This window comes from Nanorana parkeri, unplaced genomic scaffold (genome assembly GCF_000935625.1).
Source record: "Nanorana parkeri isolate BGI_ZX_2015 unplaced genomic scaffold, ASM93562v1 scaffold2, whole genome shotgun sequence".
Classification (NCBI taxonomy): Eukaryota; Metazoa; Chordata; class Amphibia; order Anura; family Dicroglossidae; genus Nanorana; species Nanorana parkeri.
This window is the reverse complement of record NW_017306270.1, coordinates 844,667-860,109: the sequence shown is the minus strand read 5'-3', so window position 1 is coordinate 860,109 and position 15,443 is coordinate 844,667. Positions and strand designations below refer to the sequence as shown.

The window sequence follows — 15,443 nt, the reverse complement described above, 5'->3', positions numbered from 1 at the left end:
ACATACTGCCCTCTAGTGTAATGTAAATAATTTCCTTCCTTAGGTTTCCTCATGTTTCTGCAGATATATATTCTTTCTAATGTGAATTTCTGTTCAGCACGATCGATAAGCTGTTAATAGTGAGCTTGATTTATGATAATTGTATTAAAGAACCATTTCTAGCATTAAAAGGAAACCCTTTACCTTTTTTGATGTTCAGAGAAGCCACTGGTAAGATTAACGATTAATCGAGAAATTAATCGTTAATTTGCACACCCCTAATATAATTATTAATACACCCACATAAAAAAAAAAGGGAATATTCTTGATTTTTTTTTTTGCATTGATGTCTAAAAAGCATTACAACCACCATCAGCAAATCATGGGTGCAATGCATAGGCTCCTGCAGACCATTCCTCACCGACAGGTCCATACCTAGGTATGGACCTTCTGTTGTGAGGCTGGAGGAAGTTATAAATGGACTACAAATGTGGTGATGTCACATACTCTTGACCTACTGCGATCTACAAGTCCGTCTGGCGTGGTGGCAGATTGCATTTGTAGTCTTTTAATTCACAGATCTCTGAATGAATGGCATGTGGGCGAAGCAACAAGATGCAGCAGGGAGAAGAACACCACAATTCAGTGCGTGCGTGTTTGGGCTGTAAACTGTGACCATGTTTCATGTTACAGCCTAAATATGGGTGTAACATGAACAATGACCCAAAGGGTGGAATTCGTTTTTGAAGGTGGCAGTGGACAGGCTTCCATACTGTAAAGAGCATCACTGAAGGCTTCTATACTGTAAAAAGCAGCAATGCAGGCTTCCAAATTGTAAAGACCAGCACTACAGGCTCCCATGCTGTAAAGAGCGTCACTACAGGCTCCCATGCTGTAAAGAGCGGCACTACAGGCTCCCATGCTGTAAAGAGCGGCACTACAGGCTCCCATGCTGTAAAGAGCGGCACTACAGGCTCCCATGCTGTAAAGAGCGGCACTACAGGCTCCCATGCTGTAAAGAGCAGCACTGCAGGCTGCTATATTATGAAGAACGGCACTGCAGGCGTCTATACTGTAAAGAGCAGCAATGCAGGCCTCCATGCTGTAAAGAGCGGCACCACAGGCTTCCAAATTGTAAAGAGCGGCACCACAGGCTTCCATGCTGTAAAGAGCGGCACTACAGGCTTCCATGCTGTAAAGAGCAGCACTACAGGCTTCCATACTGTAAAGAGCGGCACTACAGGCTTCCATGCTGTAAAGAGCGGCACTACAGGCTTCCATACTGTAAAGAGCGGCACTGCAGGCTTCCATGCTGTAAAGAGCGGCACTACAGGCTTCCATACTGTAAAGAGCGGCACTACAGGCTTCCATACTGTAAAGAGCGGCACTACAGGCTTCCATACTGTAAAGAGCAGCAATGCAGGCTTCCATACGGTAAAGAGCGGCACTGCAGGCTGCTATACTATGAAGAACGGCACTGCAGGCCCCTATACTGTAAAGCACGGCACCGCAGGCTTCCATACTGAGCGGCATTAATTCAGCACCATTCTTTAGAATTTTACTAAGGTGACGCACCTCCAGAGCATTATCTATGACAGCCTGGGCTCACAGGAAGTGGGCTGAATGACAATGGCAGTCATGCAAAACATAAGAGGACACTCTTCTGGCACTGGAGGTCTGGAATGACGAGTCTGCTGGGGACATCCCTGGAGAAGAGAGTATTGCAGCACGGGCTGTCTGCATACATTAGTAGGTGTGGGGAGAGGTTTGAGAATGAGATTAAATTCTTTTTTTTACAGTCTAGAAACATTTTTAGCAAGTACAAGAACATCTCTTTTGATCCTGCCAGGAATTTTGCATCTTTGTAACTTCTTTTTAATTGAATGAAAATCTCTCAAAACAATGTTATCTGCCGTCTCAGCTATCCTTTGTGAGCTACAGATTACCCTCCATCTTTGTATTAGAGACAGGCAAATGGGGAGGCATTTGTAGTAAAAAAAAAAATCAAAAAAAAAAAAATCAGAAGAGCAGCCTAGGGTGACAACACTGCTCCTCCATAGATATAGAAGAGCGAGTGAGTGTTGTCAGTATAGGACAGGAAGTCACCAGGGGAAAAGAAAAAAAACGCCATACAAAAGAAAAATAATGCAGCCAACGCAGCTGGGGACTGGAAAGCTGCAATAATTTACAGTTTTTGGTTTAGATACATTTTAACTGGCCTGCTGCGTTTCTAGATAATTTTAAATTTAATACAGTATAGTAAAATGCTATCTTTCTAATAAATTGTCTATTGAAAGCATTGCTCAAATACCTGAACTGTTAGCAAATAAAATGTTAGCCTGTGCATGCCTGTCCAAAGCTTTACAGATAGTGACCCAAGTCCCCCGGCTTTTGTTCATATTAAAGCTCCTTCCCCTATACACATCAAAAGGAAAACCAGCAATAGCTTAAAGCAGGTGGATGTGAGACGGAGGTCAGATGCAGGTTATATGGAGGACATATGCAGCCCAAATGCACCTTTCAATGAACTGTGAATTATTATTATTATTATTCAGGATTTATATAGCGCCAACAGAATGCACAGCACTTTACAATATAAGGAAGACATTACAATCACAATACAATTCAAGACAAGATAGTAAGGAGGGCCCTGCCTCTGAGGGCTTACAATCTAAAAGGGAGGGGCCAGTGATACATGAGGAGGTAGCTGTGTGGGGATGAATTGTTTGAGAAAGTGATTGTTCAGTGGTTAGGTTGAGGTGGGATAGGCTTCCCTGAAGAGATGAGTCTTTAGGGAACGCCTAAAGGCAGTCAAGGTGGGCGATAGATGGACAGGTTGGGGTAAAGAGTTCCAGAGGATGGAAGAGACTCTAGAGAAGTCCTGGAGGCGAGCATGGGAGGAGTTGACGAGGGAGCTGGAAAGCAGGAGGTCTTGGGAAGAGTGGAGGGGACGGTTAGGGTGATACTTTGAGACCAGGTTTGAGATATATCCGGGGGCAGAGTTGTGGATGGCTTTGTAAGTGATTGTTAATATTTTGAATTTTATCCTTTGGGCTATTGGAAGCCAGTGCAGGGATTGGCAGAGGGGGGTTGCAGACACTAAGCGGTTGGTATGGTGGATGAGTCTAGTAGCAGCATTCATGATAGACTGGAGGGGAGGAGCCTGTGTAGAGGTCGGCCAATGAGGGTGTTGCAATAGTCAAGACGAGAGATAACAAGGGAGGGGATGAGTAGTTTTGCGGTTTCATTGGTGAGAAAGGGGCATATTTTGGAGATGTTATGAAGGTGAAGGCGGCAGGATTTGGATAGTGATTGGATGTGGGGAAGAAAGGTGAGGTCCGAGTCAAGGATGACACCTAGGACCTTGGCATGGGGGGAGGGCTGGATAGTTGTGTTATCAATGTCAAGGGAAATGTTGGGGGAAGGTGCACCTAGGGGAGGAAATATCATGAGCTCAGTTTTTGAAAGGTTGAGTTTTAAGATATGTTGTGACATTCAGACGGATATGTCAGATAGTAGATTAGTGACACGCAAGGACACCGAGGGGATGAGTTGTGGAGTAGAAAGATATATTTGAGTGTTATCGGCATAGAAATGGTATTGGAAGCCATGTGAGGTTATTAACTGACCAACAGCAGTGGTGTAGATAAAAAAAAGAAGGGGTCCAAGGACTGAGCCTTGTGGAACCCCTACAGAAAGAAGAAGAGGGGAGGAATGACACAGAAGGGTCTCAAATGCAGGACGATTGCACCTAAAAACAAGCTGCATTGACAGAAGTCGAAAATCAGATTAAAATAAAAATAACATATGTTGCTTACCTCTGTAGAAGTTAGCGTTCCTGAGGAACAAGGTGCTGTTCAGAATAGTCAAAACCCAACACAAGGGCATGAGATAGATAATGCAAACAGATCCCAGGAGCAATCCGTACAACCTAATAAAGATTAAAGGTTATATAATACTGTATAGAAATATGCTTTACGCTATAATAAATAAGCTTATGGTGTTAAAACAGTTTAAACATCAATTAAGGTGGAAAAAAAATGACTGTGAAAGTAGGCATTGATTTATTATGGCAGGACCCACGCCAGTAAAACTGGCAAACAAGCAAGGTTTCTGTGTCTCTGATCCGTAAACACACTGACTGCAGGAAACTGCGTTTACAGCACTTTGATTAAGCAGCACGTCTTGGGGAAATGCAATCAGGAGTTTGGCCAGATACAGTTTAGTTTGTGAAATAATTACACCTCAAAATGATTGCTGAATGACTTCCTACACATTAAAGTCATTATTGCTGCCACTCGGTTGATTTTACCAGCTTAAGTGAATATGTGAGAAGAGAAATGATTTTATGTTCATGGCTTATTTACTAAAAAATGACATATATGATGCAGTCTGTCACTTGGATTATAGGAGAAGTATTACCAGAGTAAAATGTACTCTTCCCAATACTTTAAGCTGGTGTCTGATACTGGCTTTATAGATGCCGAACTGGGTGATCACAAACTGCTGATCGCTCAGCTCACAGCCTTCTCCCTGCAGGAGTCACCGCTGTCCGCAGGGATTCCCCCTTCCCTTTCAATGTACTCTTCCCAATACTTTAAGCTGGCGTCTGACACTGCAGGTGTTGCACACTGGCTTTATAGATCAAGAACTGGGTGATCACAAACTGCTGATTGCTCAGCTCACAGTCTTACCTAGTTACATAGTTAGTCAGGTTGAAAAAAAAAAAGACACAAGTCCATCGAGTCCAACCTATAGAGAATTCCCTGCAGGAGTCACTGCTCCCCGCTGGGATTCTCCACTCCCATTTCTGTTGATCCGGTGCTCATTGGAGGGACATTACAGAGAAGGTCGGCGGGCACTGGTGGCTCTAGAGGGGCAGAGCCAACTGTCAATCAGGCGGCGGGGTGGATTCCAACAACATTGTCAGGATCCTTCCCAGCTGCAGTGCACCTCTGCACTGTCAGCACATAGTGGGTAGTAGCCTGCTATATGCTGACTTTGGGTCAAAGGAGTATAATAGTAAATGTTAAGTTCTCTTTTAACTCACAAGTTTTTGTTTTTCTGAACCCTCCTGTAACACGGTTGTATTACCTGTTGATCCTGCCATTAGATCTGTTATCTTTTCACTTTCTTTACCTCCAGCCCCCCAGCTGCAGTAAAACTACAAATTTCATGATGCATCTGCCTTTGCGAGTTATGCCTGTGAGAATCTTGCAATGTCTCATGGGATTTGTAGTTTCACCACAGCCAAAGGGCCGTAGGTTCCCCACCCCTGCTTTACAAGGTGAAATCACACAGTGGTTGGCCAACCAGTGGACAGGTGAGTCTAAGTTATACATGTAGTTTCAAATGAACTATAAATAAGTGACAAGCAAAATAAATCCCAACTAACACTATAATCAATTTTAGCAACTGTTTTTTTTAATGAAAGATCGGATTTTTTTTTGTACTTACTATAAAAAAAAAGTCTTGTAGTGCACTAAGGGGACATGGAAATTCAGATACAGTTGGCCTACAGGAGGATTGGACACTAACAAGCAGAAAAATTGTAAGCCAGTGCAGTATAACCCTTTCTGTTCTCAGCATGTTTCAGCTTGTAGCAAGTATCAGGAGCATGAACACAAACACAGATGGGCAGGACCTGTATCCCTCTATGGATTTTATGGTAAGTACAAAATCCTATCATCTCTTTCATCCATTGAGGGAGACAGGAATTCAGATACAGTCGGGATGTCCAAGAGCAGTCCATCAGAGGTATGGGCTGCAGAGTCAACATCCCATTGCAGGAGTCACCTGAAGGATCAGCACCCAAATCTGAAACGGATGAGATCAAGCACCCTATCAGATAGTTGAACTTGTTAATATGACCAGAAGGAGGGCAGAAAGGCCTACCTAATGCTCAAGACCAGGATAGAAAAGGTCACTGCTAGAGGGGGAATGACTCCCTAAAATCTGAACCATCGACAAGCTGCGCAACCAAAATGCACCAATACAGGTGGAAAAACAGATTCCCATAAAGGGAAGAAAAGATCCACAACTTGATGTGGTCAAAGAAAGGCTGGGGACAACCTCCATAAGCAAGAGGTCACAGGAGGGAACCTAAGACAAAAACTTGCCCAAGACCAGTCGGCCTATACCGATCAGCCATAACATTATGACCAACAGCTTCATATTGAGTAGCTCCCCCTCCTGTCGAGGCATGGACTCCACTAGACCTCTGAAGGTATGCTGTGGTATCTGGTACCAAGCCATCAATAGTAGATCCTTTCAGTCGTGTACGTTGTGGAGTTGGGGGCCCCCTGGATCGGACTTGTTTTTCCAGCACATTCCACAGATTCTCAAATTGGATTGAGATCTGAAGGTCAAGTCAACACCTCAAACTTGTTGTGTTCCTCCAACCATTTTTGAACCATTTTTGCAGAGTGGCAGGGCACATTATCCTGCAGAAACAAGCCACTGCCAACAGGGAATACCGTTACCATGAAGAAGTATACTTAGTCAGCAACAATGTTTAAGTAGGTGGAACGTGTCAAAGTAACATCCACATGCATGGCAGAACCCAAGGTTTCCCAGTAGAACATTGATCAAAGCATCAGCCTGCATCCGCCAGCTTTCATTCTTACATAGTATTTGAGGTTGAATAAATACTCCTGTATATGGTATCTGAGGAAGGTATCTAAATGATTTTTGAATGATTCAATATTTTCTGCTGATACACTATGTTGCCAAAAGTATTGGGACGTCTGCCTTTACACATACATGAACTCTAATGGCATCCCAGTCTTAGTCCGTAGGGTTCAGTATTGAGTTGGCCCACCCTTTGCAACTATAACAGCTTCAACTCTTCTGGGAAGGCGTCCACAAGGTTTAGGAGTGTGTCTATGGGAATGTTGGACCATTCTTCCAGAAGCGCATTTGTGAGGTCAGGTTGGACGAGAAGGCCGGGCTTGCAGTCTCCGCTCTAATTCATCCCAAAGGTGTTCAGGACTCTGTGCAGGCCAGTCAAGTTCCTCCAACCCAAACTCGCTCATCCATGTCTTTATGGACCTTGCTTTGTGCACTGGTGCGCAGTCATGTTGGAACAGGAAACTGTTCCCACAAAGTTGGGAGCATGAAATTATCCAAAATGTCTTGGTATGCTGATGCCTTAAGAGTTCCCTTCACTGGAACTAAGGGGCCAAGCCCAACCCCTGAAAAACAACCCCCCACCATAATCCCCCCTCCGCCAAACTTTACACTTGGCACAATGCAGTCAGGCAAGTATCGTTCTCCTGGCAACCGTCAAACCCAGACACGTCCATTGGATTGCCAGACAGAGAAGGGCGATTCGTCACTGTAGAAGCGACTGCATGCCGAGGTGCTTGATTTTATACACATGTGGCTATGGAGGTGATTGGAACTCCTGGAAATCCAATGATTTGGAGGGGTGTCCCAATACTTTTGGCAATATAGTGCACCGCTGCTTGTGTAAGAGAGTTCCACAATTTTACCGCTCTAACTGAAAAGTAGCCCCTTGTGGTTAAACCTTTTTTCCTACAATTTTAGGTGGTGGCCTCCAGTCGTCTTTAGGGAGTTGTCGATTTTACATGCTTATTGCACCATGATTTTATTACTCTATTATATAGCCAGACCTGTGGCAGGTTTGTAATGAGAAACCAAAGCAGCAATGCATTACTGTTATGCAGCACTTCTAAGCAAGAAGAAGAGTCTGTATGTATAGCCAGCAAATATGGCTCCCCAGGTATACTGTACACCATATAATTACAAGCAATAAAACAAAAAGTTTAAAAAAAATGTGGATAAGATTTACATCACTTTTACATGTGTATCTAAATCATGAAAAGACTGTAGTCTTTTTTTTTGAGTGGGAGTGAGATCAACATAAGGCTAGAATTGCCCATATTTCTATTTTAAAAGTTTTACTTTAAAGAGACCCTGTCCACCACCTTCTAGCCTCACAACTGAACACAAGATCGCCATCTGTATTACGCACTCCTGCCTACTGCAGCAATTTGAAAGGCTAGACGGAGGGCTTTGAAATAGTGTTTCAACACTAGGCTGGCATCTGTTCCAAAACTAAGAGGCCTTCAAGGACTGACAGGAAGAAAAAAAAAAGATAAGAACTGGAGCTCCACACTGGAGTATTGAGTTCCTAAGACAAGTTTATACCAAGAGAGTTGAAGCAGAGTCTGTATAAATAGCCACCGCGTTTTGGGGGCTCACAGGTGCCCCCTTCATCCGAGTTTCAGAATAGATGGAAGGTTTTGGTTACCTTAACATTTACAATTCACAGTATTATGTAAAGCAGCCTTTGTGCATGCTTGTCAGCAGCTGATGGCTGTAGCTTAAGCTTGGTGGGAACACATTTGCTTGTGCACCCTTAGCTTGTCCCAACCATACAACTATTTTTTTTTACATTAATGGTCCCTTAATACTTAATTACTATTACTATCGAGTATTAAAGGGCAAAGTGTGTTTGTGGTCTTGCCTTTCGGAGAATGCCAAAGGACAAAACACTCCCAGACACTCAATTCTGATCGGTTTGCACAATCTAGCCAGTATATTGTAGCAACGGTCGTAGGACATGTGATAGGGACAAAAGAGGAACAGAAACCAATAGCCAGGAAAGACATTTCTGCAGAATGCCTACAAACGTCATGAGTGTTCTTTGACAGCTAGTGCTACTTTGTGTATAAGTAGCTTTATAAGCTACTAATGCATTTAATCAAGATAAATAAGAACAGATGTACAAACGCATAAATATAAACTGACTGCAGCATAATAGAATTAATATCATTTCTATCTTGCAATCCCCCATGCTCCTGACAGCATGTAATTAAAAGACATAACCAATAAGCGTGTGCTTTTTGATGGTAAATGTATTCCGATACTTACTGAAACGAGGCGGAAGGGTTCTGCCAGTACAAGACATGGTAGGCTCTCTCACAGGTGCCACACATGACATTGAGTACGCCTTCAAGCTGTATTAAGCTGAAACAAGATAAATGAAAGCAAATGTTTTTTAAAGGCAATTAATGCTGAATCAAAGCATCTAGAAACATCAGCACCCCACCCCCTATGAGATGTTACAAGGACAGCAAAACACAAAATGGGCACAAAAAGTTCCTACCACGGCTGAGGATGGCAGTGCTTCTGGGAGGTACAGGTGGAGCTGTGGGTGCTCGAAGTTCTGTAAGAATGGACTCCAGCACACTGCAAGAGTACATTCTAAATTTACGAAATGTGCAAGCTGCTGTGCTATCATCATTACTCCCTGTATGAGAAGTGTGCTGAACTTAAAATTGAATGTGGCCCATAATTAGCCATCAGCTTTCAGCTATTATTTTCACTGGCCAGTTATAGAAACAAAACAATTCATCCCACACAGCTACCTCCTCATGTATCCCTTCCCCCTCCCTTTTAGATTGTAAGCCTCCAGGGGGAGGGCCCTTCTTACCATCTTGTCTTGAATTGTATTGTAATGTCTTCCTTATATTGTAAAGCGCTAGGCAAACTGTTGGCGCCATATAAATTCTGAATAATAATAATTGCTGTAGGCAAAAACATGTTTACAATTAGCACACGCTTCATATAACGGGCTTCTAGTGAGCCACTTGCAAGTATGCAGGTCAGGAGCCCGAACAGGCTGCATGACTGTAGCTAAGGTCCATTTTACACTAGCGGTCTGGTCATTGGCAGTAACCTGGCCAGACCAACAAAATGATTCACTTGCTTCTATGGTTTCTGCTCCCTTGCTGGCCACACCAGTGAGGTGTTGCTCCACCAATGCTCTTTCATGGCAAGAGCGATTCTGCTGCACTCCAGTCAGCAAGGGAACAAGTCCCTAGAAGCAAGTAGGTGTTGTGTTCACTGATCGTTCAATCCATTTCCACCAGCAATAGGACAAGTTAACAGTTTACTTGTACATACTGAGCCTGTGTGTTTTGTGCTTGTCAAGCGCCAAATAAACAGCACAGTGTGCCTATGTGCGCCTATGTTGAAGCGGATTTGCGACATGTGCGTCAGAAACTGGAAAAAATAAATAAAATTGCAGTTTGGTGCAGGAATGTCCGTTTCTCCATGCTAAAAAACAAAAACAAACAACATCTGTGCTACAATGTACTGCAGATATTAGACACAGGTCTGTACCTGATCGGACCAGGCACAGATCTGTATATAGGGCTGACTTTCTCTGATAAGCGCCAGTACAGACTCCGAATGGAAGGAGACCGAGATGGGACCTAGCTGAGCAGAGGAGAGGAGGCAAGTCATGTCATGAATGTCCAGATAAGCTTCTCTGCTGCCTGCACTACTCTTTCACCCGGTGATCACTTTCTGATCATGGAGGAGGAGAAGAAGCAATACAGTGAGCTGCTCTAGCTTGCTGTATCATCCCTTTATCACTCCCTGTATCGATGTCAAAGTAAACAGAGCTCCCTTAGGGGATACAGGGCACTGAGCCATGTATTGTTCATTGGGCCCATCGTCATTTATGCCATCTAATGATTTGTCTATAGGTGGAGTTTAACAAGTGATTCTGTCATGTATAGACAAATACTGTGAAAGATATAGAGATATATAGATATAGATCTATATCTATATAAATCGATCGATAGATAGATAGGATAGATAGATATACATATACACACACACACACACTATCTCAGGCCTTCAGCAAAAAGTGGTTTTATAAATTGGTATTGATTTTAAATGATATCACAAAGTCAATTAATTTATATTTACATGTCATTGGTTGTTTCAATAAATTATATTGATGGATACGGTGGGTAGAGCTATTGGACGCAGGTCATCATTGTGTCATATACATATATGTGTCATATACAGGTCCTCCTTGTGTCGTATACAGTTTAAATAAAGCGATTCTTCACAAGTAATACGGCACACTATACTGCTGTGTCCTAGTGGCATGGCACACCCAGAGGAAGTAAACTCATCAGAGCCCAGTCCTTTCAAGCAATGAGGAAACACTCACAAGCTCTTGAACTCGGCCACTGCCTCTTGCCGAGTGAGTTTCACTTTCTGCAGATCCTCGCGCTGCACACAGTAATATTTCCTCCTGGCCAGCTCGGCTTCAGGAATGCGTTTGCGTGACATCTCCTGCAGATATCCAATAAGCGCAGGAATGGAGACGAGGAGGGCTCCCACAGAGAACCAGGCAACTGCAAGAGGCAGATTATACATTTTAGGAGCAAGCAGAGGATAAGCCGTCAGTAATATTATTAACCTACATTACTCATGCTTCCTAAAATATACTAGAAAAGCAAAATGTTTACCCCTAAAGCTGAACTTCAGATTAATATGAAAAATAATTCAGTAATGTGTTCATTAACCACTTGATGACCGGGGTGTTTAAACCCCCTTCCCATCCAGGCCATTTTTCAGTGTTCAGCGCTGCGGTACTTTGACTGACATTTATTCCGTCATGCAGCGCTGTACTGAAATTAATTTTATACCATTTTTTGGGGACAGATAGAGCTTTCTTTTGGTGGTATTTAATCACCACTGGGGGTTTTATTTTTTACTATATTAAGCAAAAATTACCTGGGGGGGGGAAAAAAAAAAAAACCCTGTTTCCCCTATATTAAATGATAAAACATTTATTACCCAATTTTTTGGTAAAATATAAAAGACGGGGTCACGTCGGGTAAAAAGACACCAAACATGTCAAGCCTTAAAATTGCGTGAGCTCGCGAAACCTCAAAAAACTATAACTAATACCCAAAATTGGCCATAGGCGATGCTTTAAAAGCTTTTACCGCTCATCAGTTTAGGGTTATCAGTGATTGGTGGCCCTAAAATGATTGCTCTCACTGCGACGTTTATATGTGCGTAAACGTGGGGGTGGGGGACTTAAGAATTTTTGGGGTTTTTTTTAAACTCTTTTGATGTTTTTTTTACACTTAATGTCATTGCTATTACATAGGGGGGTAAAAATCCCCCTATACAATAGCAAAGGCACACTGACAGGTCCTCTTTATGGAGTCATTAGGGGTCTCCAAGACCCCTAATGTCACCTGGGGACCCCAAAAGAAGCTGATAAAGCAGAGATCTGCTTCATCAGCTTCTTCTCTCTGGCAATAGCAGCCAAATGACTGACAGGTGATGCAGAAGTGATGTATTACACATTACTTCCGCATTCACAGCACGGAGGGAGATCAGCAAGGAGGAAGATGCTGATCTCCTGGGGGGGGGTTGTCAGGAGGCGGCACAATCACGGAGCTGGCATTTGAGGGGGGTCGCGCCGCCAGCACATACACACGATCGGCAGTCTATAGAGCCGCCAATCGTGTATATGTGAAACAGCCGGTAACGGCTCTTTACATTGGACGGGTTTTTTCTGCCTGGGCGCGCGCAGAAAAAAAAATGCCGTCTAGAGACATACCCCGCCAATGCAACTGTGCCGTCCGTCCGTGCGGACGGCAACTGGTTAGGTCAAAATTAATTACTAGCATTATTACCTTATTATTCTATCAGCCTCCTATCCTTTCCTGAACAGCGATATGAACAGAGGACTATATTGTGGGACCGCCCCAGAACGCGGGAATTGCTGTACCACGTGCTCTGATGCAGGCGATCGCACTGTGGGCAGGAGACGTGTCTGCTGTGTCATTGACATGAATGGCACCACCACGCCCCCTCCAACCCCAGAACACGGGAGGCTTGGTTTAAGCGATCCAGTGCAGTCCAGGCACGAATGCACTGGATAAGGTGTGGACCGGCCCTCAATCAGTAGTAATCTTTGCAGTAGGCAGGGTGACCAGAGGTACTGGAGATCCAAATATAAGGACATCCGTAGCCCTCATTCACACGGGCCTCCAGTGTTTGTTTAATTCTAACACAGGATATATTGATTTGGGAATTATACAGGGCTCTTCACAAAAGGGTGAAGAGTTTGGAGAAGGTGGGAGAAGTGAACAATCTAAAAAGGTCCCCACACACCTTACGATAATCGTATGATAATCGCGGGAAATCCCACGATCGTACGATTATCATAAGGTGTGTGGAAGCTGTGCGACCTCTACTACTGTAAGGTCGCACGACTTTAAACTTACGAACATCGTACGATGTTCGGCGGGTGTGTAGCATGTTCGGAGCAGTGGCGCGCTGCCTTCGCGAGCAGTGTGTCATGTAATTTTCTCCTCGGCACGTCAGCTTGCGATGAAAAATTTAATCTTCAGCCAATTGTCTCGCAATTATGGCTCGCAATTATAAACCCGCGACTCAGCATGCGACTTCTGGCTGGTTGTTACGCACGAGCCGATTGGCTGAAGGTGCAGTCAATCATCTGTCTGCAGTTAGCTCACACACTGCGCGCAAAGCTCCGTGCTGGACAGCTTTGCTTCGCTCTGCACGGCTTTGCGTGCAGTGTGTCACGGGCTTTAGACATGAGATAGTTTACATGGACTGGCTGTATTTGGCTGGACTGGGTGATAGTCTCTTGCAGTTTTCCTAGTAGACTGGGGGAAGGGGGGTGCACGCAATCAGTGTGGGGGATAGTTTGGTTGGGTGCTGGTGGAGAGTGGCGCCCTTCTCTCCTAAAATCTCCCCAGCTAGATTTTAGCTAACCTGGGACACTCTGGCTGGAAAGGGGGCAGCAAACACACTGCAAACATCATGCAGCAGAGCGGACATGCCGCTCTGCCACCCCCTCACGTGAGTCCCAGAAATACTTGCCTGACCCAGCAGCATTACCCTGTTTCCCCGAAAATAAGACCTACCCTGAAAATAAGACCTAGTACTATTTTTGTGAATTGATAAAATATAAGACCTACTCCGAAAATAAGACATAGTTGTGACCATTCCCAGGGCTGGTGGTGGCATAAGGGGGAACTTGAAGAGCCGTGGGAGAGAATCAGCGGTGCCAACTAAGCCAGTGCTAGAGGAAGCGAGGCGGCTCCGGAGGGAGCAGAGCCGCATAAGCCGATGCTTCCTCTATAGTGCCGGCTATGATTGCCCTGATCACCCTATTCCTAAATTTGCCACTCACTCCTGTCTTCTACCGGTATTATGGTATGGTAAGACCTACCCTGAAAAGACCTAGTGTGTTTTTTTAAACAAAAAAATATATAAGACAGTGCCTTTTTTGGGGGGAAAAACGGTAGGCTGCCTCATTAAAAGGGACGGCCATGACCTCTCATCTTCTGCCTTACCCTGAGCAAGGTGGTCACCCATTGTTTTGGACGGAGGGGCAGTCAATCGGGCAAGTTAAAAAAAGGGGTTTAAATCACCATCTCTTTCCTGATAATTCAGTGCCAGCTCTTCCTCCCCGGGTTGATGTTGCGTGCACTGGACATACAAGACTTCTTCAGCATACAGACAAATATTAAACATGTTAAACTAGAAGTCATCACATTTTCATTTATCAGGGTTCTCACACTCCAATCTCCTGTGTAAGCGGCTATTCACTGTAACAGTCCCCTACACCTGCCTATGACAGGCTTGTCATCTGTCTCTTGGCTTTGCAGTAATCCTGGCACATTGTTGCCAGCATTTTCTTCCTAATCTATGTACGCAACAGTGAAAGCAAACAATCCACACCCCATTATATGAAAGAGGAACAAAGACTTGCTTAGAGGCAATGAGTTACAGATCCTGTGATATTATTTCCAAATGTAATTTAAGTCCTTTAAGGAAACATTTTGTTAAGAGAAACACGGACAATGCCATCGCTGCCCTCTGTTTATGCACAGCTAGTTGCCTGGCTGTCATGGCTTTAACACTTCGGGGGTCTATTTATAAACAATTTGCAGAGCCAATAACCATGAGAATCTCTGTAAATGTGCGTTCTGTGTGAACGGAGGCAAAAACTAATGTTAAGTGTAATTTATTGTGGCATCTGGAAAATACCATTCCAGATCCCTGGTAAGGGATCTGGAACATTGTGAGAGACTTGAGGGCACTGTAGGGGCTGGAGAACACTATGGGACACTGTTGGAGGTTAGGGCACTGTGGGTTCCTGGATGCTCTGCAGTAGTCTGGGAAGCACTATGGGAGGTTAGGGGGTCACTGTTGGGGTCTCTCTGGGGGGGCCTGGGGACACTGCAGAGGGTTCAGAAACAAAGTGGGCCTCTGTGGGAGGGTGTAGGGCACTGTGTTATTGTGGGAGGTTAAGGGGTTCTAAGGGGTCCGGGGGGAACACTGTGGGGGGGTGAGAAACAATACGGGCACTGTGGGAGGCTGAAGGGCATTGTGGGAGGCTGGGATATCTCCAGCTGACTGGAGGTCCTCATGGGGGTGTGGAGACACAGTGGAGGCTGAATACAGTAGATAATCCGCCCCGCCTTCTCCCACTTCGCTCAGATCTGCTATCAATAGAAGCTCCCACTGGAACTAAAGCCCTTTCTCTTCCCTCGGTCATGTCATGTCATGACTGGGAAGAGGAAGTATGGGACTTCCTATCCTTATGGCAGGGCTGCTACTGCTCGGCATAAATCATTTAT

General features: G+C 44.4%; 1 protein-coding gene across 3 annotated transcripts in view; it reads right to left on the bottom strand.

Annotated features, from left to right (window-relative positions):
• Nucleotides 1–15,443, bottom strand: part of ZFYVE27 (zinc finger FYVE-type containing 27) — an 85,644-nt gene that overhangs the window by 56,011 nt on the left and 14,190 nt on the right. For all 3 annotated transcript variants that reach the window (XM_018558398.1, XM_018558477.1, XM_018558553.1), the window contains exons 4-6: nt 10,976–11,162; nt 8,878–8,973; nt 3,798–3,910 (exon numbers count right to left, since the gene is read on the bottom strand). In XM_018558398.1, the coding sequence (XP_018413900.1) occupies nt 3,798–3,910; nt 8,878–8,973; nt 10,976–11,162 (396 nt within the window). The remainder of the gene's footprint in view (nt 1–3,797; nt 3,911–8,877; nt 8,974–10,975; nt 11,163–15,443) is intronic.